The sequence below is a fragment of the Lepidochelys olivacea genome, assembly GCF_965140295.1.
Source record: "Lepidochelys olivacea isolate rLepOli2 genome assembly, chromosome: 8".
In the NCBI taxonomy this organism is placed as follows: Eukaryota; Metazoa; Chordata; order Testudines; family Cheloniidae; genus Lepidochelys; species Lepidochelys olivacea.
In genome coordinates this window covers 7143889-7170980 of record NC_140418.1, presented here as the reverse complement: position 1 = coordinate 7170980, position 27092 = coordinate 7143889, and the positions used below count along the sequence as shown (strand labels likewise).

Below are 27092 nucleotides of genomic sequence, written 5' to 3'. Positions count from 1 at the left end.
ATGATGTATGTGGGCTATCTTTTGGATAAGGACACTAACATGTACCCTGCCCCGGTCAGGCACCCCAGCCTGAACCTCAGCCCCCAGAACTACGTGCCTGCGCCCCCTCAATACTCGGATTTTGCCAGCTACCATCACGTGCCAGGGATTAACAGTGACCCGCACCATGGGCAGCCTGCGGGCGCCTGGGGGTCGCCATACACACCCACCAAGGAGGACTGGCATTCCTACGGGCCTGGAGCCGCTTCTTCCGTCGCTAACCCGGGGCAGCTCGGATTCAGCCCCCCTGATTTTAACCCAATTCAGCCGCCAGGCTCTGGACTCCTACCTCCAGCCATCAACAGCTCGGTGGCCCAGCTCTCCCCCAATGCGCAAAGGCGCACCCCCTATGAGTGGATGAGGCGCAGCGTCCCAACCAGCAGCAGCAGTGGTAAGGACCCCCCCCCGCCCCCGGCCTCTCGGGGTTGTCTTTGCGTAGGTCGTAGCTGGGGCGCAATCCTGCACCCCAACAATGCCAGGAAGGGAGGGCAGCATTCGGCCTGGGAGAAGCTGAGTTTTCAAATGCCCATTACCCTAGAGAGCTCTGGTCAATGACACCGTAACGTGCCAGGGTATTTCGGAGAGCGCAGGGCTTGTGAATTAATATTTACACGCAGTTTATATCGGCGGTTTCGTCCATCTGAACTTCGGGGGATAATTACAATCTCGGAGACTTCGCTTGCGACGCCTCAGGTTCCTGGGGGTCCTTTCACAAGCGTGTCCCCGGAGCTGGCCCGTACGGGCCCTGAGTCGAAGTGCATTTCCCCCTGCCCAGTAGAGCTGCATAAAAGTGCTTTGTTCTTGCTTTGTGGTAATGATAGTCCCCACGGGGCAATATCGCCATCCCCGGTGCGGCAGCTGCGGGGAAACCTGTTGCATCCGATGTATCCGATGAAGCGAGCTGTAGCTCACGAAAGCTCACGCTCAGATAAATTGGTTAGTCTCTAAGATGCCACAAGTCCTCCTTTCCTATTGCAAAGACCTCTCTCTTCAACCCCCGGCCCTGCCTGGAGTCCGCCTGGACTGGAATCCAAAGAGTTTAGCTCCAAATTCGGGTCACGCCATTCTGTTAAACACCCAAGACCTGATCCAAAGCCCAATGGTCCTCGGAGAGGGGCCGATTCAGGGCCCAATTTTCCAGGGCCTGGGTGTTTTACCCGTTTCTCCTCAAACCGGTAAGGAGACGCTGGTGCTAGGCTGGCTTTTCCCAGCCTGGGACGCTCTCCCCTGAGGGCCCCAATCCCCCCCAGTGCGGGGTGTGCCGCTGATGCAGGATCAGACCCAGACAGCCTATATCCCCTCCTGTCCACTGTTATTGGGAGCCAGGCATTATGAACGGGCGAGCTTCGATCTCAGGCGGCCCAGTGGCTTCTAGTTTTGCCATTTCTGGTGTAGTTAAGAAATGCCCAGAGCTTATCCCTCGGAGCAACAGGCTTCTAAGCGGAGACTGGGGGCCTCTCCCAAGCCCCACTGGATCAGGGCTGGGGCCGGAGAGCTGGGAGCACACGTCCCCAAGGGAAGTGGCAGGAGGGAAGAGAGTTTCTGATCGTTCAGACCCTTTCTGGAGGAGATCCCGGACAGACCCTGCACAAGTCACTGGAGTGACCTACACTGATTTTAGAGAGCGCCCCCGCCCCCCTGCCCCCCGCGCTGTGTGTGGGTGAGGTGGGGGCTGGAGAGGGGGGTTGTGTGAGTGTGTCTGTGAGAAAGGGGGGGTGTATAGGGGAGTTGGGGTGTGGGAGGTGCGGGGGGGGGTTGTGTGTGAGAGAGCGGTGTGTGTAGGGGTTGTGTGGGCTCTTGTGTGAGAGAGGAGGTTTGTGTGAGGTGTGCAGGGTTGTGTGTGTGTGTGTGTCCAGCTCCCCCTTCCAGGCGTGCTCTCCCCGGCCCCTTGCCCCCCGGCGCAGTGTGGCGCCGCGCCCCGGGCCCCGCCGCTAGTGGTTCGAGGCTGCACCTCGCTGCCTCTCCCGCAGGCTCCGGGCCGCAGCTGAACTCCTGACCCCTCCGGAGGCGGGGGGCCGGCGGGGGGGGAGGAGGTGGAAGTCTCTCCCCAGGCCAACCCAAATGAACACGCTCCGCGGCCGCCCGGCTGCCCAGTTCAAAGGCAGCGCGGTTGTTTAAGGCAGGGGGGCTGGAAGTGGGGGCAGCCCAAATTTACAAGCGCTGCCCTTTGTCATGCAGATCCGGAGTGACTCCGGGTTGCAGGAAGGCGCGGGGCGCCCAGCAGCCCCATTGTCCTCGGCCTTTGTCGCCCCTGCTCTGCTCTTTGATGTTCCGAGCCGAGAGGTCGGTGCGGGGCAGGACCTCGCCCCAGAGACATCTTCCCGCTCCCACTGCCGGGGCGGCCAAGGCCTGGCCAATGCCCCCGACCCGGCCCTAGGCTGCGAAGGGGACTGGCCCAACCAGCTCCTGCTGGCCGACCTCCCCAGCCTGCGGCACAGGGGCCTTCTCCCACTGCCGTCGCCAACCCGGCAGGGCTCTGGCAGGACTGGGAAATCCAGGCTGGAAAGGGGCCGGCTGTGAGTGGCTTGGACCCATGGCTGGCTGCCCCGCATCTCCAGCCCGGCTTGGGCTCTGCTCCCTTCCCCGCTCTGCCTTTGGGTCAAATCCTGCTGCCTAGATCCTCCCTAGATCCCAGAGCCCCACTGGAGTTAGGTGGGCGGCTTCAGGGGACATGGGGAGAGCCAGATTTGACCCAGAAGGCTACCAGCTACATATCATTGCCCCTCAGATGGGGGTTATCATCATGAGGTGTGAGGACCCCAAAGCCCCAGCAATATCAAACTCAAAGTGGACTCCTATTAAAAAATATATGTATCAGAGGAGCAGATCCTACTGGCATTGGCTTCACATGCACCAGGGTTCTGCCCAGAGTGAGCTGCGGACCAGAAGTGGTAAATTTCCCCATGTAGACCAGCCCATCACTTAAACTGCCCTTACAAGGGGTCCAGTTCTGTCTTCCTTACGTCTTCTTTCCTATGGCTGGTGTAGAGCAGCATCTACAATTTCCCCTGAAGTTGATCAAGCCATATGGCTACATCAGGGGTAGCAGAATTTATTGCAGTAATGCCTCCTTCATATTTATAAATTGGGCTGTAGGTGGTGATATGTTGGATGGTCTGTCTTGGGGAGTCACACTCCCAGGCTGGGGAATCCCTGATTTTCCATGTCTGCATCTACCGTGATTGGTCTGGATTTGGTTCAGAGTTGAGCAAGATGACAGTGGAAGGTTAAATCCAGGAACCTTACTAGACTGAGTACTGCCTTACTTACTCTTCAAGTAGTAATACAGCCCAGAAGCATTGTGGGCTTTCAAATTCTCCTGGGGCTTGTAGCTCAGTAAGGTACTACTCAACCTTAGCAAAAGGGGCAGATCTGAATTTGTATCCACATCTGATCCATGAGCCGCAAAAATGGTCCACAGATATCTGCATCTGGATTTAAAGTGGATATCTGTGGAGTTGCAGGGCTGTATAGATCTGGGCCAGAACAGACAGCTTGCGGCTTGATCCTGCTCTATTGAAATCGGTAGGAATCTTGCCGTTGATTGCAGTGGGAGAAAGATCAAGCTGTGTATAAATTCTACGTATCTGAGTACAGATTTTTAGGATGCCCCCCACTAGTACTGGGTCTTGGTAATATTAAAAATCTTCATTTACACACTAATCATATAATCTGCACCAATTTGACCATATCTGGGAGCATATAGTACACAGAATAAATACCTTAGCAAGGGAAGTTTCTGATTCAAAAGTTGCTTTGGGAAATCGGTGCACACCCTTATTTTCAAAACTGCCCAGCACTCAGCTGCAATTATCCATCTCTGTGAGAGCTGCTGGGGATCACATTTGAAAATCAGGCCAATAATGTCCAGTCGGGCCATTGATCAGCACCCAGGAATTCCTGCTAACTTCCACGCAATTGTTCCGAGTTAAAATTCAGGTACCTAATGCTTCATGGTCAAGAGAGTTTTGGAGGTGTCCTTTTGAAAAGGGAATTTTTACAAATCAAATGAATCTGAGTGGGTTTACCAGCCCCTCAGCTTGGAAATATGTCCCTGCTAGAATGTGATCCACCAGCACTGAAGATCTTTTTCATCCATCTATCCAGATGCCATGGGGGTGGGGGTGGTATCAGAACTTAAATAAAATAGAAGCCAAAATGAGACATGCTCCGTGTCTCACTTTGGCTGTGATCTAAATATTGCACTTCCTATTTTATGCAGCTTTTCAAAGTTTTGACAACAACCCCCTCCAACATGTTTGAATGGCTTGGATAGGGTAATGATCTAGCGGGTAGAGAGAGAGCTCTGCACTGCCATGCAGGAGACCTGAGTCCAAGGGGAAAAGAGCTGTCATGAGGGATAGCCTCAGTCTCTGCTGGAATGCGAAGCGGACAGATATGGCCATGGGGGGTTCTCATCTGCCAAGAAGGTCCCGTTGCTGAGCTGTGTAGCCATCTCTTGCTGCTGTCGTCACACAAAAATTGTACGGCTTCAACTGTAGCAACATAATTACAGCAGTACCAGCCACCTAGTGTGGATGCAGTTATGCTGGTATAAAAGGGCTTATACTGGTACAGCTAGTCCCATACCGGAAGGGGAATAAACTCTACTGCTACAAGGCATCTTTATACTGGTATAACTGCATCCACACTTGGGATGCGCCAGTGTAATCGCACTCCAGTGTCATTATTTCAGTAAAAAGTCACACTCCTAACTGAAATAGTTATACGGATACAAAACCTACATGTCGACCAGGTCAGATGCCCTCTCCCTCTTACAGCAGGATGGGTGCAGCTGTCATGAGTTGGATGAAGCAGTAGCTCAGGATATAGGAATGGGAACTCTTTCTCCCAAGTGACTGGCTTGGGAGAGGAGGGTCTCAACGTGGGGTAAGATGGCGGGTGCGGTGTTCTCATATGAGACTCTCTCTGCTCTATGTGGACACTAAAGATCGGTTGGCATTTCTCAGGGACAATGGCATTTGCCCAGATATCTTTGGCTGAAAATACCCCATCCCCTCAGTACTGTTGTACTGTGCAAGAGTTGCTTGTGCATTTCTGCCCCAGAGGTGGTCGTATTTCAGTGGTGCTCTAAGTACATAGCTTGAGAAACACTTTGAGATTAAAGGCACTCCAACAACAATAATTGATTACACAATAGGAATCCTAATTGAATTAGTTGTATGTATACTATTAATTGACTAGAGCAGAGCACATGTGAATTCTTTGTCATATACTGTGCCCAGTTTTGCAGCTTGTTGCCTTCCCACTGGGCTCTGCATAGGCACATTCAGCAAATAGCAGAATTGAGGCCTTGGAGAGGACATGTGATGAGTGAATCATGATATTACTATCTGGGTGGATGACTCCAGAGCCCCCGGTACCAGGGCAGGAATTTATTCCCATTCTGATTAGTGCTCAGTGAGATCCTGGAATGATCAAAACTCCATGATCCACTATTATCAAAAGAAGAGCCAGCTGCACGGGGTAGTTTTGGGCTCTCAGGTCAGCCCTTGGAGGAGAAACTTGGGAGGGGCAGAAGTTTGAAACAATTGATAAAGGGAGAAAGAAACCAACAAACATCTTCTCTGGGTGAACCTTGTTTAATAATTTTACACCCAGGAGTGGAATTAAGATAAAATGGGGGCTTGAAAGCGCCTCTGATTGAGTTAAATGACAATTGGATTGATTGAATTGTGAAAAATATCGTGAGGTGCTCAGTTCGTATCTCTTAGATTAAATACACACCAAAGGCCAAATAAAGTAGCCATTGTCTCCTTCAATGCATATTAGGAAATTCCCCTCCCCAGCCAATGTCTAAAATCAGGAGGGTGTAAAACAAGTTCTGCGTCTGCCCAGTGCATCGTTGGCTTCTAATGACAGGCCCATTCTTGCAGTCCTTACCTCGGGAAGTCAGTCCTGCAGGCCTCACTCAAGATAAATTCCCAGCAAAGTCCATGGGCATTTCCCCCGGGAAAGAGCTGCCAAATCAGACAATATCCAGTAGTACCAGTTCATTTTGTTCGAAAATTGGCTTAGAATTTCTGTCCCTCTCCTCCATGCACAAGCACTCCACACGTGGGATTTTTTGCCTGAGTAGGACAGCAGGATTCTTAGTAAGAATCTGCAGTTTCATCCTGCAGGGAGATCTTGGGTGAAATCCTCACCAAAATCAATAGCAAAACTCCCATTGACTAGTATCGGTTAGCACCAATTAGATGTTGTTTATATACCCCAGTCTTCAGTGGGATTTGTGTATGCAGAGCGTTTGCAGAATCAGGTCCTTCATACCTAATGGAAATAAAATATTGAGGGCTTTCCTGGGCCATTCTTTTTTAAAACAGGCAAATGCTTCAGAAACTTTCTTTATTAAGACAAAAAGTAATCAGCCTAGAGGCACGTTTGGCACAGGTAAGGGAGAAATGCTTAAATGAACTGTTTTATTGCAATCAATAAACTGGGCATTAATCAACCTGGATTGATTAACTACCCACCTTGCTGCAAAAGAAATAGGAAATTGATACCACAGCGTTTTTACTATAAATATCAACAGTTTAATTATGAGTGCTATAAATCATAATATTTCAGAAGGTTATAAATTACACCTTCCTCTCTATCACTCCTTGAATAAACAGCTACTAGTCTCTAGCCTGAAAGCCGCTGGGAAAGTGTTTTTCCTAGGTAATAAGATACTGTAATAACATCAAACTTTATATGGGAGAAAGGGGTGCAAATCCTATAGAGAGATCCAAAGCCCAGGGGACCCTATGAAAAGTCTCTAGTTGAGTCATTCGATGAGCTTTGGACAGGCCTTAAATAAGGGAACATTTTATATAGTTATCGCTAAATATTTACATGTTCTCCTCCAATTGAACTACCAAACTATTGGGGGGAGGTCCCAGCTGTCTGTACCATGCAAGAGAATTGAGAGACTTCAGGGAAAGGGTTGTTGGGAAATTGGTTAAGAAACCAAGCATTCAATAGAATTGAACACATAATTCCTAACAAATTATTTGTCGAACGTCACCTCTTTTTTCTGCTCATAAAATGTTCACAAGCAGAGTGTGAAAGTCTCGTGCTTGCTCATGGTTCACAGTTATTTGCAAACCTCCTTGTGAATTTCACCTCACTCTGGAAATAGCTTAGGAAGGGCTTGCTGAAAATGTTTCAGATCTGAACTTTGAAATTCACGCGGTGCTGGTGAGTTACATAAAGCGCATGGTATGGATTGTGTTCTAGGATTTGTGTAACTCATGAACATGGTGTGAATTTCAAATGTTGCAGCTGATTGATTGTACAATTAAAACTTCACTTTTTGGTGCATCCATGAGTGGAAAAAGTCTGCTTTTTGCAAACATTCATGTCAGTGACGTTTGAGCGCTTGAATGCTGGTGGGAAGCAAATGTTAAACTTGCTGCAAGCGCGGTCAAATCAAAATGTGTCTAGAATTCAAACAAGTATTCTCAGAACTTTCCCCACGCTATTTGCTCAGCTCTGGTATTAACCCCAAAATCTTGAGAGGAGAAAATCTAATTACTGAGATGTTGTGGCAAGTTTTGCTCTGGAAATTCTGCTGCAGGAAGTCTCAGGGATGGAACGTTTGCAGCCATTCCCAATGTCTTCGTGAATAGGGGGATTGTCTCATCTGAGGAGGTCAGTATATTTCATTCAGCCTGCTAAACTGTGTGTGTGTGGGGGGCGTTTTCAGTAAATGATGCTCCATTGTTAAAGTCCTTAACACAATTAACCCCCCACCCTCCACACACACTATATACCCACACACATGCACGTACACACCCAAACCACCCCCGCCACCCTTAAATTATTAACCCAGGGATTTGTTGAGCAGCTAGTTGCCTGTCCAAGGTACAGAGTTTTCAAACTTTCTTAGAATTGACTTTCCTTGAACAAAAAAGGGCTTCCCTTGAACATTAAAGATACCTACGTGACAGGCCAGGCCAGATAATACCCTGAGATTAGTGAAGGGACACTTAAAACCTCTGGCCAACGGAGGAGGTTTCTTACGGGGAACCTTCAAGGATGCCCACCTTCCCACTCTGTCAACACCGTGCTTTCATGGTGATAAGGGAGCCCGATTCTGCTCTCACACCAGATTTACACTGGGGTCACTCCATGAACTTCAGTGGAGTTGCTCCTGATTTATAAGCGCAAGGAGAATCAGGCCCACTCTGGACAGTTTGACTGTGGCGCAGAGGCTGGGAGCTGAAAAGCAGTTGAGAAAAGAGTAGAAAATGCTGTAAAGATGGGCTAGTATCTTCAGGTTTCAGAGTAGCAGCCGTGTTAGTCTGTATCTGCAAAAAGAACTCACGGAAGCTTGTGCTCTAATAAATATGTTAGTCTCTAAGGTGCCACAAGTACTCCTGTTCTTTTTGTAGTATCTTCAGGGACTGTTTTCAGAGTAGCAGCCGTGTTAGTCTGTATCCGCAAAAAGAAAAGGAGGACTTGTGGCACCTTAGAGACTAACCAATTTATTTGAGCATAAGCATTCAGTGCATCCGATGAAGTGAGCTGTAGCTCACGAAAGCTTATGCTCTAATAAATTGGTTAGTCTCTAAGGTGCCACAAGTCCTCCTTTTCTTTTTTCAGGGACTGTCTGCAGCTGCTTTGTAGGAAGGCACTGCTCCTTCTGACACAGCAGGCAAAATCCTAAGAGGTGCTGAATTACGGTAGGCTGGGGCTGTAGGCCCATGCTTCATTAGCCAGGGTGTGGCGAACCATGTGAAATCGGTACGCAATACACCCACCCTCCAGCTGATCTGTTTGTTGCCTCAGCTCTACCTTCCCACATATGACATTACACAGCAGGTACGGTTGATGGGAGGTTTAGCAGTGTACTAACGAAAAGCCGGGCGAGCAATCAAAAGAATCAGCCAGGTGCCAAAATCAGTGCTGAATTCTGAGGAATTGGAAGGGGAGAGACGAGTCTGCATGAAATACATGCCCTAGGTCTGCGTGTGATGTCGTCCTAACAGTTAATCCACCTATGGTTCAGAGAGAGCACCGTTTTCAGTGCATTTTCCGTTAAATAGGGGGGTGTGATGATGATTAGGGATGGGTGACATAGAAAACTGTAGCTGTTCTACCATCTCCTAGGCTGGGGCCTGAATTTCATTGTGGGTTGTATTAAGAAATCCTTGCTTTGGTTTGCAATTCTCACAGGTTCTTGATCCTTCCTCACTGCTGTGAGATGCCTCTAATGTTATGGTGAGATCCAGGAGGGACTGGGTTTTTCTCTATTTAACTTGTAACTAAGCCTGGCTTTGGACCACTGTGGAGCCTTTGACAACCACTTTCCGATAGGCACAAAACTGGGGAAATAATTCATATTTCTGGAAGCACTTTTTCCCCCATTCAGACAAAAGCCCTCAAATCAACTACAATTCTGTAAATAATAGTTGACTGCAGCCAGCCTTCTGTGAATAGTTTGCAGTGGAGATGTAGCGGTTAATTGTGATTGGTCCGATAAGATGAGTCACATGGCATTATTTCTGTTCCCTGACTAGATGAACACTGTGCTTTACTCCTGGGAGCATTCTGCACCAAAAACACAAAAATTCTGCAAAATTCTGGAAATTTTATTTGTCAAAATAACAAACTACATAATCACGCCAGTTTCAATTATTTTGGCAATTTGTTTCATAATACCTGTTAGTAAGCATTTCTGTAACAATAGAGACACACACAAAAATTCCCCCTGGAGTACAGTTAAAGAAACCCCTATGATAATCCAGTTACTGTTTCTCTGCTCCCTGACCCCCCCAGAGCCCAGCCAGGGGGCCAGACACCCTCCCCCCAGAGCCCAGCTGCAGGTCCCCCCCAGCCAATACACCTGCACCCCTCAACCCCAGAGCCCAGCCACAGCCCCCCCCCCCGCCCCCAGCCCAGACACCCGCCTCCCTCCCCCTCCTCAGAGCCCAGGGATCCAGAGGGAGAAACAGCCTGATGCTCAGTCCCAGGCTTGCACGGAGTTTCCCGTGTGCAGGCTGGGAACTGCAGCTGCCAGGAACCCTCTAGCTCCCACTCCCTCCCGCCAGCAGTGTCTTCGGCGTGCAAGCTGGGCTCTGCCAGGTCTGGCAGCCCATAGTGGCGGCAGTGCATTTCTGTGGGGAAAAGGAAATTCTGCACAGTGGCACAGAATTCCCCAGGAGTAATACTTGTGCATATGAAACAAAAGTTTGTTTGCAATGAAAACTCCCACATGGGACGTTGGAATTTTCCCACTCAGCGGACGTGAAAGTTCTGCTGGAACATGTACAATGTTGGCTTCTGGACACTTGGAGGGGCTTTCTTAGGATTCCTACACCGGCTGTTGGCCACATCTATGACCTGACATCCCCTTCCCCTCTGAAAGCGAGATTACACCCCTAGTGTTTCATCCACTGTCTATATTTTTGCTACTCCACTTCCTGTGGTGGGGGGCTGAGAAAGGGGTAGGAGAGGGCTTGTGAAAACCAGGCCTGTTGATTCACAGCCAGGACAGTGTCCTTCAACCATCGTGCGTTTGGCTCCCCCACCCCGTAGGAGCTCCCGTGAGCTCCTGCCTGAAGTCAATGAAATACAAGGGCGACAAAGGAGCGTGGGTAGAATAGGGAAGGCAGGTGCTACCAGGGCTCACAGGTTCTCAGACGGAGGCTGTTGTCTCAACCTTTCTTTTCCTTCAGACAAAGTGGGTTTAGTGATGGTGGAATGTGCTGGTTTGACTGTCCTGAGGACTGATGGCCGCTCTTTAGCCAGGGAACACTTAGCTCCATGGGTAACAGCTTCCCCATGCAACCTCATTAGCAAAATAGATAATGTGCCGAAAGTGTGTGGCATTCTTCTGAGGGGAAGCGCTGTATCAGTGCAAAGCGTTATGATTATTGTGCTTCCATAAGGACGTGTAGCTCGGGTCCCAGGCCCTCCTGCTTAGTTCTTGGCCTCTTTGGTGACACTGTGAACTAGGAGGCAATTACCATTATTTCTATCGGTGATGGGAGCCCTTTTGCAGTGAGAACTGAACTGGGACCGTCAAACATTTCACATAAGGTTACTGAGCAGCCTTCAGTTGGTAACAGCTTGTGGTTGGCTATTGACCTGACCCAGGCCGGAATAACTGGCTGAGGGGCGAAATTCTCCATGTCCCATTATCAGCCCCTTGAGCTATCAAGCCCCCTACCATCTCAATAATAAAATACCCACCCCACACCTGCATGGATAGTTTAGAGACTTTAATAGGAAACCATCTCTTTACTGGCACATTCCTCTTCTCTCTCAGCCAACCCATGGAAATACCCTTAAGGTACTGGATTCATAGTTACTTGTGGGCAATCCTGCTGGATGATATTGTAAGGGACTGTGGCTCTCACGGACCCTGGTGGGATTTACCAAGAGTTGTGGGGTAAGATAATAGTGATAGACCCTACGGGTATATACTCTGAGGATCTGTGGGCCTGGTGGAAGAGGCTGGAGCGAGTTGTGAGGGGTGCAGGCTCAGTATTACAAACCCCACAGTTTTGTAGTGCAAGGATTGTCGGTCTTGTGAGACCGAAACGCTGCAGAAGCTTCTTAGGAGCCAGGATAATGCTGCAACAGTAGAGAATAGAATAACTGCCCCGGCAGCTAATTACTTCTATATTTCTTCTCTGTGATTTTCTTAGGAAGATGTGCCATGGTTGACAGTGGTGTATTGTATATTTGGCTTCTTCTTGTTGCTTTGGGTGCTGCCGGAAGGGATGTATGTTAGGGAGGGGCCGCTGTAATCATACACTGGCCGACGAGCATGAACCTCAGGACTATTCACACTGAAAGGGTTGGAAAATGGTTGACTGCCTGAGAGGGTTAGAGTCCAGTGGGAGGCCTTCAAACCTCATGAGAACCAATAAGTGTCTAGATCTGCAATCTCAGTCATGTAACTGATGTGGCAGCCATCTTGCCATCACCGATGAGTCGTTTTGCCTGCTGCTTTCCTCTCTGTGCTTCATGCAGGAGATGAGGAGAAAAACCAGTAGGTTGCTCCTATTCCAAACTACAAAAGAGACATTGATTTAAAGTTGGAGCAAGTGCAGGTAGGAGCAGTCAGCACAGGGTTTGGAGTCCGTAGTTTCTGAGATCCAGTCCTGACTCTGCCACTGATTTGCAGTGTCGCTTTGGGCAAGTCCCTTTGCCTCCCTGCCTAAGTTTCCTCATCCATAAAACAGGGAGGATAATAGGTACTTAGCTACTTCACAGGGGTGGTGAGAGGTGTAATTAGTCAACATTTGTGCCATGGTTGTATTTGGATAAGTACGGATTTTCATCATAAAAAAAATTAAAACAAAAATGGCAGCTAGATGTTATGGAAAGGGATACATGAGAGAGAGAGAGAAGATCCTTATGGGGACAGACAGATGGATGGACAGAAGTGCCACGCTCTCTCAGGCTTTGCTGCTGGCTTCATTGCTAGTGCAGGGTGAGGGGCAGAGAAGGCAGCATTCGCAAGAAGTGGACACAGGCACCCCACACATCAAACACAGGGCGTTGTGCCCTTCTCAGACAGCTGGCCTGGCTCAAGCTCGCTTGCTGCAGGTTCTGCCTGTTTAGTTTTGGATGTTTCTGACTTTTGACTCTGGAGGCCAGTCTATTATTACGTTATTCATATGGTTTAGGAAACCTACATTCTTTGTTTTAGTTTTAACTGTGGATGAGTGAAGCCACATGCGCAGGGCTGATCAGCAGTGCTACACGCTGAGGCATAAATGGCTGGACTCGGCGCTCTGTGCTCCTGACCACATCCACCAGCTGGCATTTCTCGAGGTCACTCTCCCTCGTTGGAGTTTCCAGTGTTAATTACTTTGGTTTAATAACTGCCAACCCCAGCCCCCACACTGTGCTCTCCCCTGTGAGAGGGTCCCCACCAGGGGCTGTCAATGAGCATATAATCCTGAACCTTCAGCACCAGAAACACCAGCCTCTACCAATTGAGCTAAAGGAGTAACTCCACTAGCTGGTAGCAGTAGTAGGCTCTTGTCCTCTATGTGGAGCAGCCACTATATAGGGACACAACACAACCTGCTCCAATCTGTGTCTCTTTCTATCACTGTGCTCATGAGTCCATCACCATCATAAAATTGTACAGTTCTCCTGTCCTCTCTGCATGCATTTGTGCTGCTCCTGCTGCTGCAGTGTATGCCAAATGCCTGTTATCCATCTGCCAACACAATGGTGCCCACCTCTTAGCCATTCCCATTTGCTGCATCAGCTGTGCCCTCCTCACCCAGGGCTGGCTGGATCTCTGGTAAGGAAGAAAAAGGAAACAGCCACCTCTGTTAAATAAATACAAGTCTCACCCCTCCTCTGCTTCTGCCTGCTCCTCCAATGCTGTTTCTGTCTTTATGCCCTTGCCCGTCACTCTTTAATGCAGTTATTTCCATTCCAAATCAGAATATTCCCAAGTATTTCCTGAGCCTCCAGTTCCTAATACCACCCTAATCTGAACATCCCTATATTTGCCCATTTCTTCGAGTTTAGACCTAACGCCTTGAATCGTTCTGTTCTTTGCACAATCAATTCAATACCAAAGTATTCTTTTGGGTGCCTAGTCTCATAGGCTCCTCATTGAGAACTCTGTCTTGAAGCAGGAAGAGGAGGTCAGTCCTGGGGAGAAAGGCTTGACTACTGCTGCCTCTCTGGGCATGAGCAAGTGGGATCTTCCATTCGCCTTGACCTCACTGAAGGCCAAACTCTGCTTTCTAGCCCCAACAGCGACTTTTGACTTCCTCATTTATCTGCTGGCCTCATGCAGGCTGCTCTAGTCCAGGATACAGAATAGAGGAAGCAGGAAGAAGTTTTTATTTCCCCTTTCTTCCCCTGCTAGGAGGGAGCGACAAAGCTCGCCTTGTCTGGGGCTGCATGGGCCACAGCGAATGGATGGAGACCCAGCTCCTAAACCCAGCCACAGCCAATCCCAGTCTGCTGGGAGATGGTGAGAGAGGTGCGTTCTGATGAGATGTGGTATAATGGGACATGCCGTGCATTGGAGCTGAGGCCGGAGCTCCCTTCCTTGTCTCAGAGTGAGCGCGATCTCAGGCAGAGCCCACGAGGCCTTATCTGTGAGAAGGCAGTACAGCAGGTGGATGCTGGGTGCAGCTCAGAATCTGGACCCAACCTACCATCCCCGTCCCCCTCCCCATGTGTGCGAGTGGGTGTGTGTTTCTGTGTGCACACGCTCAGAAGTGAGTCCCTTTTGGTTTCCACAGCACATTAAAGCTGCTCCCTTATCTAATCGTGGCTAAGGTGAGGGCTATTAGAGTTATATATTAACAAAGATAATGATACCCTCTCCCCACACAGACATTGGCCCTTTCTTGATCCTGGTGCTGAAATCCTTCCCACTGGCCTCGTGAAGGGCTCCTTGCGGCTGGTCATTCACCTGCCATGATTGTGATAGGACAGAGAAAGATTAAAAAGAAGCCGGCCTGACTTGGCTGCAGATTGTCAAGCGGCAGTGATAACGTTTTCAAAAATTTGAGCGGCCAGTTAAGGGCTCCAGGCCTGAGGAGGCCCGTGGCCAGGCTGTCAGGAGAGGCGGGCTTCATTCATAAGGAGTAGGGGGGAATTAAAAAGCAAAGGTGGCGAGCGAGAATCTGATGTCAGGGAGAGGGAGCGAGTTCATGCTGATACTCTCAGGAACCTGAGGCCAGGTTCCATGGCACGCAACTGGGCCTGCCTGAGAGCTATCCAAAAGACTCATAGAATATCAGGGATGGAAGGGACCTCAGGAGATCATCTAGTCCAACCCCCTGCTCAAAGCAGGACCAATCCCCAATTTTTGCCCCAGATCTCTAAATGGCCCCCTCAAGGATTGAACTCACAACCTTGGGTTTAGCAGACCAATGCTCAAACCACTGAGCGATCCCTCAGCCCTCAGTTGGCTCAAGCTCCCAGTGTGGGGGCCTTGGCGCTCCCCTCAGACCTTGTCGGAGGGCGGGGGGGCAAAGAGAAGGGTGGCTGTAGGCAACACTGCAGGTGGCTCTGTAAGCTCCCTTAGCTGACATGTGCCCACTTATTAATGGCAGGGTGGAAAGTGCTCATGGAGACCTTGGTTGTGGCTTCTGGGCTGTTCATTAAAGCCCATCCTCCCTGCTGCTGTGGCTCCTGAGGGGCCCGGGGCACTGGAGCACTTGCCCCTACACGGGACTTTTCTCTGGAGAACGGGAGCACCGTGCGGTCAGTTTAAACAGCTGGGGATGAAACATAGCATTGGGCCCCGGGGGGGTTGTGTTTTAATTTAAGATTCCATGTTTGGGGAGCGTGGGCGGGGGGGCATCCACACTCCACGCACGATCCTTGCAGGCTTGCATCACGCGTGAATGAGTCTTACACTTAGGCTGGTGTGGCTCGGTGTAGCGGGCTTGTGCACGATCACGGGAGCTCTGCCCTCGGGCCCAAACGTAGTCACGCGGCACAGAGCCCAGATGCTGCGCCGGGGGCTGGGGAGCTACGCGGGTTGCTCAGCAGGGAAGGAAGTCCTAGCCTGCAGAATCATTCTGCAGCTGCTGTTGCGACTCTGAGGCTGCAGCACAGTGAGTGGCAGTAAAGTTACCCCTTTACGAGGAGGAGGAGAGAGCTGCAGGGCTGCGCCGTTTGCCTTCTGGTGCGGCTCCTTCCCAACCTTCTTTTGCCCTGCCCCACCCACGCACTACAGTGCCCTGCAGTGCAGTGGGCAATGCAGAGCTGGGCTCTCTACCATGCTAGGGGAGCACGTCCTTTATGTGTTCCTGGCCCACCCTGGAGCAATGCCCTGCCAGGGGAGCCTCTGCAGCCATGACGGAGGGGACTGGATTGGCCCCTAAGGGTTTAAATGAAGCTTACACAGTATGGAAGGGCTGTCTACTCAGGTGTGTGTGTGTGGCGGGGGGGGTGCCACACCTTAAGAGGGACATGGATGAGGGTAGTTGGAGATGTGATTTGATTTTTAATAATGTGCATCACTAGAGTACGTACATTAAGTCTCCCATCTTCACTGCTGGAAATAGAGGTCCAGTTTTATAGCTCTGGTCTTTCCAAACAGAGCAAAGCTGTCTTGAGGTGAAATCTTTGGTGGCCGAAGGATTTGGCATAATGAGTGGCTTTCTGTCCCAGCCACCAACGATTTAATTCACTCCAATGCGACTGAGCGGAGCGAGCACATCGTTCATCTCTCAGACGCGTCGCTTTCTGTTGCAAATAAGAGCTCGACACCACAAATGCCTGGTTGAAGCCCTCTCTCTTTCTACACCCACCACGGAGGGTGCGTCTACACTGTGTTTGAAAACCCATGCCAGTGAGCCTTGCTCTATCGCACTGAAACCAGCTGTGTAGACGTTTGGGCTCAGGCCCTGAGGTGAGCTTGACAGCGGAGTCTGCGCTGCTGTTATGGACAAAAATCACTGTAAAGATAGCATTAAGTTTGCAGCTCTGCATTTGTATTTAAAGAGAGTTGAATTATTCATTGTGAGTACTATTTTGGTCTTTTCTTCTGCCTCTAAATCTGCCACAAGCCACTTTAGAATTCAGCAGATGTATTTGCATTTGACCATTAGTTGGGATGAATTACCGTCAGTCTTTGGGTTGAATGTGCAACCTTTGCTACTTTGTTTAGATTGTAAGTGCCACATGGGAGGACCTGTCTACTCTGTGTTTGTGTGGTATTAGCACAATGAGCCCCGCTCTTGGTTGGCTGCTAGGCCCTAACATAATAAACAAGGTTAATAATAATGTTTGTGGTGAGTGACTGGTCGCTCAAGTCACATGGTATTGTTTCATCTGCCTGATTAGGTGACTGAAACATTTGAAACAAAGAGGAGAATTAATTAATGAGATCTGGTGAACAGCAACTAACAGTGAATGACTAATTTCCCGCAGGGACTTTTGGATGAATAATAATTCCTGCTAAAATTCATGGAACATTCAGGATTCACCCACCATCTGATTTTTGAATTTCAAACATTTATTTTTAATCTTATTTCCTCTCTTCCCAATGGTCCCCCCCACCCCCACAACAATAGTCAGGGCAAAGAGAGTTAGAAGTCAGATTCCTATGGAGCTCCCATATGCTTTGCATGAGTAGAAGCCCTGGTTTCCACCTCACTGATCATGTGGAGTTTACAACTTCTTCATGACTCCTTGTGTTTATAAATTATTGGGCTTGTAAGCCCGGCAGTGCTTATAAACTTGGAAGGAGTCCTTCCAAAATTTAACTCTGCAAGAATCCCTGCAGAGTTTATAAACTACGCAGAGGACCCTTAAGAATTAGTGAACGGAATTTATAAATTTCAGGACCAGGGGTGCCTGACCAGGTAATGAATTTCAGGCTGCACCTACACAGCTTGTAACTTTAGAGACTTGGAGCAATTCGGATCACTTTGTCCACATACTCTGCCTGAGGGAGTTGTGAGAGACACAGAATTCTACATGGAAGTTATCGCCGTTGCAGAGAATACATAGAGCAATGGCCCCCAAGATGTTCCATTTTCCTGTTGCTTAGCTAATAGCTTTTCAATAATCCATCGGGCACAGTTTAATACACATCTGTGCACTAGTTCTCTCTGGCATCTAGTGACTGCAACACTTTTAGAGTTCCTAGCTCAAAACTTTTATCAGTAATTTTTGAAGTCACATGTTGCATACACAGCCGGTGAGATCCACCTCACAATTGCAAAAAACCTCACCAACAATCCCCCTGAGCAGGAGAATATAGATGCAAATTTCAGATGGAAAGGCCCTATAGTCTGTGGAAGTTAGAGGGAGGAAATCAGATTTATAATGCAAATTGTCTTACAACAGTAAACGTGGATTTGCTATGGTGGGTCCATAATATAATAAGGCCCCTTTTCTTAACCTTGTGTTTGTCTCGCTCTATATTTGCACGTGTTACACACACAAACATAAAATCTCTCTTTTGCACAACTACACCTACTTACTCTCACACTGAAACACATTTCTCAAGTGGTCACCGAGCTGTTCGTTCTTGCTAGCTGTGACGAGGAATTGAGGTAGGACGCTGGAACTGGAGGTGCTGGCTTGAAGTAATAATAACATCCAAATGCGCGGTTTCCATCACATGCAGCATTTAGAGTTTTGCTCAGTGACTTTCAGTATAAAATCCCTATAAAAATCGTCCCAGCACCCAACTTGGGTGCTCTCTTCTGAGCAGATATGACGTGAGCCAGTCTTACTACCTTGCTTCCCTTCTACTGGCAAGGGATGATCAAATTAGGTCTTTTCTGCTACGTGCGATTTAGTGGCTAACGCCCAGTTCTAAGAGATTTGGGTTCTATTCCTGGCCGTGTGACAGACTTGCTGTGCCCTTGCCCACCTCGCCGAGTTCTTGGAAGACTTAATTGCTGCTTGTCAGTTGCTTTGAGCTCCTCTAAGGCAAGGCTGCATAGATGTGCATGTTATTATTTAGATGACAGGTGCTATATGAAATCCCACTCTTGTTCTGTCCACATAGGTGCTCATACAAATCCATGCTCCACGCCTGTGTACCTCCGAACACACACTGACATAGGGATGAGCAACCCTGGCTGTATGCACGGGCATATGCTCGAGCTGTTTGCCGAGTACATGCACTTCAATGGCTTCCTCAGCCAGAGGCCTAGAGAGAGGACACAAAAGCCCCGGTGAGTGGTACAGGGATGGAAATCCTGCTTCCACTTGAAAAGGTGAGCGACTGCTTTTGTAGCCGGGGGTCCTCAGGTCCCGTCCCAGCAGGATCAGCTGTCTCCCAGCACTTGCGCCCATATGCAGGCGCATCCCCCGGGTTCACACATGCGTTCACACATACCCATGTGTTGACACACGCTTACACTCTTGCATCTGGCTTGGTGGCAAACTGGAAGCAGGAAGTAAACTGGCTTGGGCTTGGTTACTCATTAGAAAAGCAGCTGCTTTTTGCCCCGACGCTCAGACATCACCTGTTGTGGCGGCTGCCCTTTCCCGCTCTTATTGCCAGTGGGCTGATCCCTCGTCAATCACTCAGCAGGGTGACCCTGCCCTCAACATCTCTCCTGAGGACTCTTCCCTCCGGGGTCCTGTGCCTTGGCCCAGGGTGAGCCCCAGGCCGCCACAGAGCCGCTGCCCTCTGATGACGCTCACCCTTGTTTCCTCGCCTCTTTCCATGAAAGAAACCGTTTTAAAAAAAAGCCCCATCTCGTTGAGATGGGGAAGGTATAGAAGGGACACACCCGGCCGGCTGAGGCCTCCCGGAATGAGGGGAAAATCCAGCTAGGTAGGGCTGCAAGGGGGCGTTGCGTCTTCCACTCCAGCGGTTCCTTCTCTGGTGTACTCTGCAGAGACCTCGAGCCCTCCCCTCCCAAACCCTCCATGGGGCGGCAAAGGAAGCCGGAGAGGCTGAAAGGGGCAACTTGGTGGCTGGAACCTGCTGGGCAAAGCGTTCCAAGTGCATAGGGAGACCAGACTGGGGCGAGGGGCTTAGCTTCCTGCTCCCACCCTCAAACATTGGTACGATCAACACCAAGCCTCGGGTAGGTGAGGTGGTGTAATAACGCCCGGCCCCACCCTTACCAGGAAGAGCCTCTCCGTTGCCATTTGGCCTTTCCATCCCGAGGGTGAGGCTGACAGCAGGCAATGCCCAGGCTGCTACTCATAAATTTAAAAAGGACAGCCTGACACGCACTCCTATATTTTTACCCTCAGAAATGGGCTTGCTCATATTTTAGGGGAAGGTTTTGAGGGAGGGACCAGTTAATATTTTATTGGCCTGGGTTTGCCGGCCAGGCATTGGCTGCAAGGCCCTCAGATACCACAGTGATGGGCATAAGGTCCCACTTTCTTCCTTTTTAGTGTGTGCCTCCTCCTCTGAGCCCTGTTCCTCCTCTGCTTTCTTCCTTTTGTGGGCTACCCTCCTGTGCGCAAGGAGCTGACTGATGGCCAGAAAAGGCCAAGTGCCAGTCTTGGAGCCTTTATGACACGGAGCCACGTGAAATTCCCAGACTGATGCAAAATGAGCAACTCACAGTGGAACCTTTTCAGTCCCTTGCCACTGGCTTTGCATTTTGCTCACTGAGTCAGTTGGGTCGTCCCTGCACTCTGCGTGCAAATCTTGCCCCGTTTTCACCGCTGCTTCCTTTGCTGCGTTAATTCTCCTGCTTCAGTTCCCTTTGGTCAATAATCCTCTTTGGTTGCTGGGATTAATAATAAGACAAATCATCCTGTTCCACAGCAGAGCCTCTAGGACATTTCCACATGAGCCATGGATGCTGATCTTTTTAACTGGCGTTCGGATACCCCGGTGATGGGCATAGTAAATCGACTAGCAGCCAGGCAGGCTGTATGTTTGTATTTCTAGCTCTCCGAAGATGGTGTTGCAGTCTGGGCAAAGACCAGGCCCCCAAAGAGTCAGGGTACAGTGAGCGGGGCACAGGGATGTGAAGAGCAGGCCTGAGTAGTGCTGTGGAAAGGCTCCAGGCTGGCAGCCCAGGAAGGCTGAGCCGTCTCTCGGTGGAACAGGAACAGCACCGAAACAGCAATTCAAGCTTCTCCTCCACTGCCCGCCAATGGGGCCCAGTCCTCTCCTGGAGGAACCCCTCCTGGGGTGAGTAGACATGCCCATGAGAATACCACGCTGCCCATGCTTTGTGGTGACATTCGCAAAAAGAAAAGGAGGACTTGTGGCACCTTAGAGACTAACAAATTTATTTGAGCATAAGCTTTCGTGAGCTACAGCTCACTTCATCGGATGCATCTGATGAAGTGAGCTGTAGCTCATGAAAGCTCATGCTCAGATAAATTGGTTAGTCTCTAAGGTGCCACAAGTCCTCCTTTTCTTTTTGCGAATACAGACTAACACGGCTGTTACTCTGAAACCTGTGGTGACTTGATACCTGTCCACCAGGTACCATTTATTTCACCTAGGAGAGCTATGCAACATTTTGGACACCTAGAATTGTCTGACAATATAACAATATGTTATCATGCCTCTCGAGCAGTGATACTCAGGCTGAGGGTCCCAAGCTGCAAGTGACTCTTTAACATGTCTCCTGCAGCTGTTTTCAGTACATGGTATTAAAACACTGGGTCATTTAATTATTAGCCAATCTCAGTTATTAACCAGTCAGGATGCTTTTACTATGTTATACTAAACACTTCCCCTGGCATACTGCTTACATGTGAATCGATAGTACTTTAGGAAATGAAACAATGAATTCACACGACTGTGGTTCTTTTGGGTAATGTTGATCACTAATTTGGCTCCTGAATCACTGAGGTGTGAGGATCACTGCTCTAGAGCAAGGCAACATTCCTGTCTTGGGCTAGACGTGAACCAGAGAACTTGAAGTGAAAGGTTTTGTATCCCGATACCTTGTCCTGCTCTGTAGGAATGGATCTTGGTCTCCAGGCCTGGACTTTCCACAGCAGCGGCATACACAGCATCATACATAGCTCCCCCATTCCTTTTCACTATGCCAGTCTTACCAAGTGTGACTGATGGCCGTCATCATGGAGAGATGGAGTCAACAAGTCATACAAGAATCTTCCAGTATCAGGAGAAAGGGACATTTTTTTTTCTTAAAGAAGGATAAAGACAAACAAAACTAAAGCAAATAACTCCCCTCTTTAGAGATTCCAGTGGGCTTCTCACATCCCTTTTCATGCCCTTTTCCCCCTGGCCAGGTCCCCTGTCCCAGGACGGGATGCTAGAGAGCACTAAACTTTCTTTATGGCACTCACAGATTCCCCCTGCACAGAGGGAATCTTCAGAAGGGCAGTGTCCACCAGGTTTCCAGCTGCTTTGTACCATGCAGGGGTGTCAAGCAACCTAAGAACTGGGCCCTCTATATAAGGATGTCCTCCTGGTTAAACTGATCCAAGCAAAGTAACTGGTAGCTGTATATGGGGGGTGGGGTGGGGTGGGCATGGGGGACTGGTTGTGATGATTTATGTAATCTATTGCTGACACTTCTTAGTTTGGAAGGGCTTCATGGTTCCTTTCACTGCTACAGTATTACACTGACACTCTAAAAATATATTTAATACCCTCACATGCTTTTCCAAATTAAAAAAGAGGGAGGTGACAATATTCTGTCCTCTCAATGAAAAAGGCTTTCCATGCTTTGGCACCACCAGTCACCATGCAGCATGAGCTGTCTTGAACATAATCCTGCCCTCTATTACTCCAGATTTACATCTGTGTAACTCCACGGACTTTTGTGGGGTGACGCCAGGTTTACACCAGTGCAACTGAACAGATTTTGGCCCATTGCCTTCTTGAATTTTGGAAATCTCTTAGTTGTTGCTGTGTCAAGCTCTGGAGAACCTCTGTAGGTCAAAAAACACACGGCCAAACCCTGTTTTCAGTGACACTGATGTAAATCCGGAGCAACTCAATTGAAATTCATTAAGATGCTTTGGATTTGCACCCACTGTTCCCTGGTACAGCTCCAGTCTCTTTGGCAAAAGTTTAGGAAAAGACAGGCATCTACATCTGTTGTCCTGTGTTTTCCAAGAAGACAAATGGACTGATTCCCAGGCAGGAGGATGTTGAATATGCAGTTGAAAACACCATCATGACCCACCTGCCATTCTGGAACAAAATTTATTGATTTCTGGATATGAAACAAACTTTCATGGCTGTGTTTGTTGCCCTCTCTCTTGGGTATTTGGTAGGGATAATCACAACATTCTTATTAGTAAACCTGTTGATGTGGGTATATCCAGTTCTTCTTTAAAACGTCTTGAAAGAAAGGACCTATGTCCACTGATCCAGGAATGTAATAAGTGAGATGGCAGGACCATCAAAGGCCTATGTTGTATTTATTTGCTGTATTTCTGAGTCACTGCTTGTCTGTACACAAGGACACTGTTGTGCATGACTCATTTGTCTTCAGGCAACCTCGTGGTATTGCGGAGCTGAATGTTCTGCTGCAATTAGGCTTCTGTTTGGTAGCGATGTGGATTGCTCAACAGACATTTGTATTTAATGCTAACAAAGCCAATATGCTACATTTTGGACCCCTAGAATTGTCGGACAAAACCTTTGTGGATTAGCAAAATGGATGACCGACCCATGGTCTTTGACGCATACATCCCATTATCCTGTTGTGTGGTTAGAGTTAGGTCTTACTCTGCAAAATCCCACAGGAACTCCAAGACAGAGCCCTCTCTCTTACGGTATATTTTCATTAAACCTTTATCTTTTAGTTTGCATATTATCCCTAAATATATGTCACACACTGAATGAGCTAATGCAGGAGACCTGTGTATCATCTTCTACATTTATTTTTCCATTTAGGAGAAAATAGTTATACAGAGGAATTAAATTACTTATGGCTGAGGCTGAGAAGCAATGTGTGGGGTCCAGTTGTGGAGTTTGGGGGTTTTGGGGCTCTATCTCTGCTTTGTCTTTTATTATTAATCATCATCATCATCATTTCTATTACAGTATATAGGCTCTAGATATTTTATATATCATTCTATTACCGCCTAGCAGCCATCTCTAAAGAAAATCAACTTTCACATAACTTACCATGTGATGGATCTGAAGAACAGTTCACTTTCCTTTCCAGTGTTACATGTGAAATGTATCAACACAGTCAAATCAAATCTGCTGCTTACAAAGAGCCCTATTGAACTCCTGATTGAAATCAATGGGCCCAACGGAGTAACAGAAAAATATGTTTGCGAACAATTATTCAGTGAACAGATGCAGAGATTCACAACAAATATCCCCAAAGAACCTATTTAACTCATTCAACAAACAAACAAGTAACTTGCCCTACGCTTTGTCTCGCTAAACGCTGGTCGAAGGTGGACAGCTAAGCTGCACCTGCAAAATATACCCTTGCATCTGCTTTGTGCACAAAACCCACATTTGCAGACACAACTTAGGTGCTGCCCTTTGAAAAAGTGGTACTGCCCTGTCCCAATGGCAGAGACACACGTGTGTTCATAGCACATTCCATAAGCCGCCCCTTTGCTTCACTATTACTTAGGGGCTGAGGTGAGCAATTCAGGGCCTTCTTCCCTCCTTAGGTGCACTGCCTGCTGGGGTCACTTGCTAGAAGTCTCGGGTAGGTATCCAGGAACAGAGCTCAGCCCTTAGGTTTCTTCGCCTGCAGCTGCAGGAGCGGCCCTAGCCATTTTGCCAGCCAGGGTGGAAAACGTTTTCGCCCCCGCCTCAGCAGTGGAGGGGGAAAATCAGACAAACCAACTCCGGCTGGCCAAGCAACAGTGAAAAACCAGGTCAGCCAATGCAGCAGAGAAAGGGGGGAAAAGTCAAGGGGCACAGGAACATGTTGCCCCTGGAATTTGGCACCCAGAAAAACCCTGCTTGCTCACCCCTAGAACTGGCCCCAAACAGCTGACAGTAAACTCATTGGGGCTACTGCTGTGACATAGCTGCTGTTCCTATCTGCAATCCTGCTGTTATTCCCGGGGGAAAATCTTTAGCTCTGCTGGTATCTTCTTTTCCTGTTATTATTTCTTGTGCAGGTTGCAGTACTCCCTGGAGGCCCAACCAAGTGCAGGGCCCTCTTGTGCAGGGCGCTGTACAGACACATAGCGAGAAACAGCCCTGGCCCTGAAGCTCTTACCATCTCTGTAGACAAGACTGACAAAGGGTGGGAGGGGAAACCGAGGCCTGGAGTGGGGAACGACGACTTGCCCAAGGACGCACAGCAAGTCAGAGGAAGAGAGAAGAACAGAGTGCGGGTCTCCTGATTCCCAATCCACTGCCCCATCCCCTAGACTCCACTACACTTTTCCTCCCTGGCTTCTAGCGCATGCATCTTAAAACGATCAAACCTGACCTTCTTCCAATAGGTTGGGTTTGGAGTTTTATGGCCAAGGGACTCCGGTTTCCTTTGCATTCTCAGGTTTCATTTCAAACCAGTTCATTCTACATTTCCTAGCCAGCGTCCATCATTGCCTTCCAACACCTGACTCTGGCACTCTGTCTCTCTCTGGTGCCGTAACGTGTGTCTCTCTCTTCCTTGGGTGCAATTAGATACCGCACAGCCTCCTCCTCAGTCTACGGTGTCATCTCTCTCTTGGATGCCCCCGCCCCAGCCAGCTCTCTTCTTCCAGCGACTGCTTGCCAATGGGTAGGAGTCTGTGGGCCTCCCTGGTGGACTGACTTGGGCAATTGCTGGGCAGAGCATTTCCGCATCCCTTCCGAAAGGGCTTGATGTCTCCGCTGCCCTCTGGGTACCAGGGCTCTGCAGTGCTACCAAGCGATCCATGGCATTGAATTGTGGCTAGCCGGCAGGTCCCTGGGGGTAATGTCCTCACACTCATCCCTTGCCAGCCGGCACTCCGAGTCCCCACTCCAGTCACTGGACATTGTCCTCTCTGCTGTTCCCATTAGGCAAGACCAGAACAAAAGACAAGTACCGGGTGGTATATACGGACCACCAGCGCCTGGAGCTGGAGAAGGAATTCCACTACAGCCGCTACATCACCATCCGGCGGAAAGCAGAGCTGGCAGCAACGCTAGGGCTCACCGAACGGCAGGTCAGTGCTGCGTTAGCCACGACGCGCTGGGCCGGGCTGGGGTTATTCTCCCTCTCGCCCCACCAGCTACCGTCAATGGGAGGATGATGGGTGACCATCCAACCACTGCCAGTGGCTAAGGGCTCCTCCAGCCGATCCCATCCCCGGCAGCTGAGACGTGGCGCCTGCATTGTCCCGTGGGATGGGTTGATGCAGGCAGCCTCGGACATTAGGCCTAACTGCACCCATTGAAGCCAGCGGTAAAACTCCCGAGTGCATAGGAGTTGCCCTCCTTTGCACTCCATTGCACTCCATTGCAATTAAACCAATGCGGAGAGCTCTTGAAACCCGCCCACTCTTAGGCTGATCCTATAAAACAGCAGAGTCAGCATCCTCTAGGGGAGACGGGAACGCTGTAGGGGACATGAGAAAGCTTTGGAGGAGATGGGAAGCGAGGTTAGGAATCAGGGGCGCTCTGAGGGGGCGGGAGGCTCGTGTTCGGGCACAGGCTCAGAGCGGCGACGTGGCTCATAAAACGAAGACTTCCCCGCCAAGCCCCGCACTACGGCTCCTCGTTCCTTCCTGCCTAGGGTGACCATACGTCCTGTTTTGGCCGGGACAATCCCTTTGTTAAGCCCTGTCCCGACTCTTTTGGCAAAAGTGGGCATTTGTCCTGTTTGCTCTTGCCAAGCTTGATCAGTTGGCAAGAGTAAACGGGACAAGTGCCGACTTCTGTCAAAAATGTGGGGTGTGGAGGAATGTGCTTGTGTGTGGGGGGGAAATGGCGACGCCAGCCCCCCCCCCCCCCGGGCCAGGGGGGAGGGGCTCAGGGCTAGCCCTGCACGGTGTCCTTTGGGAAATATGGTCACCCTATCCCCTGGTGTCCCCTGTCGGAAAGTCTCTCCATCCTGTGTGTGCCAGAGGAACAATAGTGAAGACAGAAAAACTAACCCGGCAGAGAATTGACTCCTTGCACTGACTCCCTCCAACCCTCTCGTCCCCATCACCTCACACGCTCTTTCCCTCCCAAATGCTCGTTCCCCTTCTGTCCCTGGCCTCGCTCACTGCCATATTTCATCCTGCCTGCTTCTCTCCTTTCCCTGTTTCTCTCCCCCGGCCCCTCCCATGCCTGTCCGTCTCTCTCGTCTCGTCTCCCCAGGTGAAAATCTGGTTCCAGAACCGGAGAGCCAAGGAGAGGAAGGTGAACAAGAAGAAGATGCAGCAGCAGACGCAACCCACAAGCACCACCACTCCCACCCCGCCGGCCGTTGGCACCCCGGGTCCCATTGGCGGCATCTGCAGCAGCACCACCAACCTGGTCTCCTCTTCCCCAATGACTATCAAAGAAGAGTTCATGCCCTAAGGCCAGAAGACAGCAAGACACGGCTAGATGTGCCGTGCAGCGGCGTGGAACCACGTGGGGAGCTCTGGAGACTGGCCATCCCTTCACAAAGACCTGATGCTGCAATGGCTGAGCCTATGAAGCCACTTCCTCTCTCTCCGGAGGAAGAATAAGCTTTCTTTTTGATGGCAGACGACCCCTCTGTGGCCGTGTCATGGACTCAGTTCTATGTATAAAAACA

The 27092-nt window shown here is 49.5% G+C and overlaps 1 protein-coding gene across 1 annotated transcript; it reads left to right on the top strand.

The window, feature by feature from the left end:
- CDX1 (caudal type homeobox 1) lies at positions 1 to 26872 on the top strand (the record flags this gene model as incomplete). Its single annotated transcript, XM_084636905.1, has 3 exons — positions 1 to 430; positions 25385 to 25530; positions 26669 to 26872. 3 exons carry the CDS (start codon positions 1 to 3, stop codon positions 26870 to 26872), a joined length of 780 nt encoding a protein of 259 aa, XP_084493031.1.
- Positions 26873 to 27092: the final 220 nt, after the last annotated feature.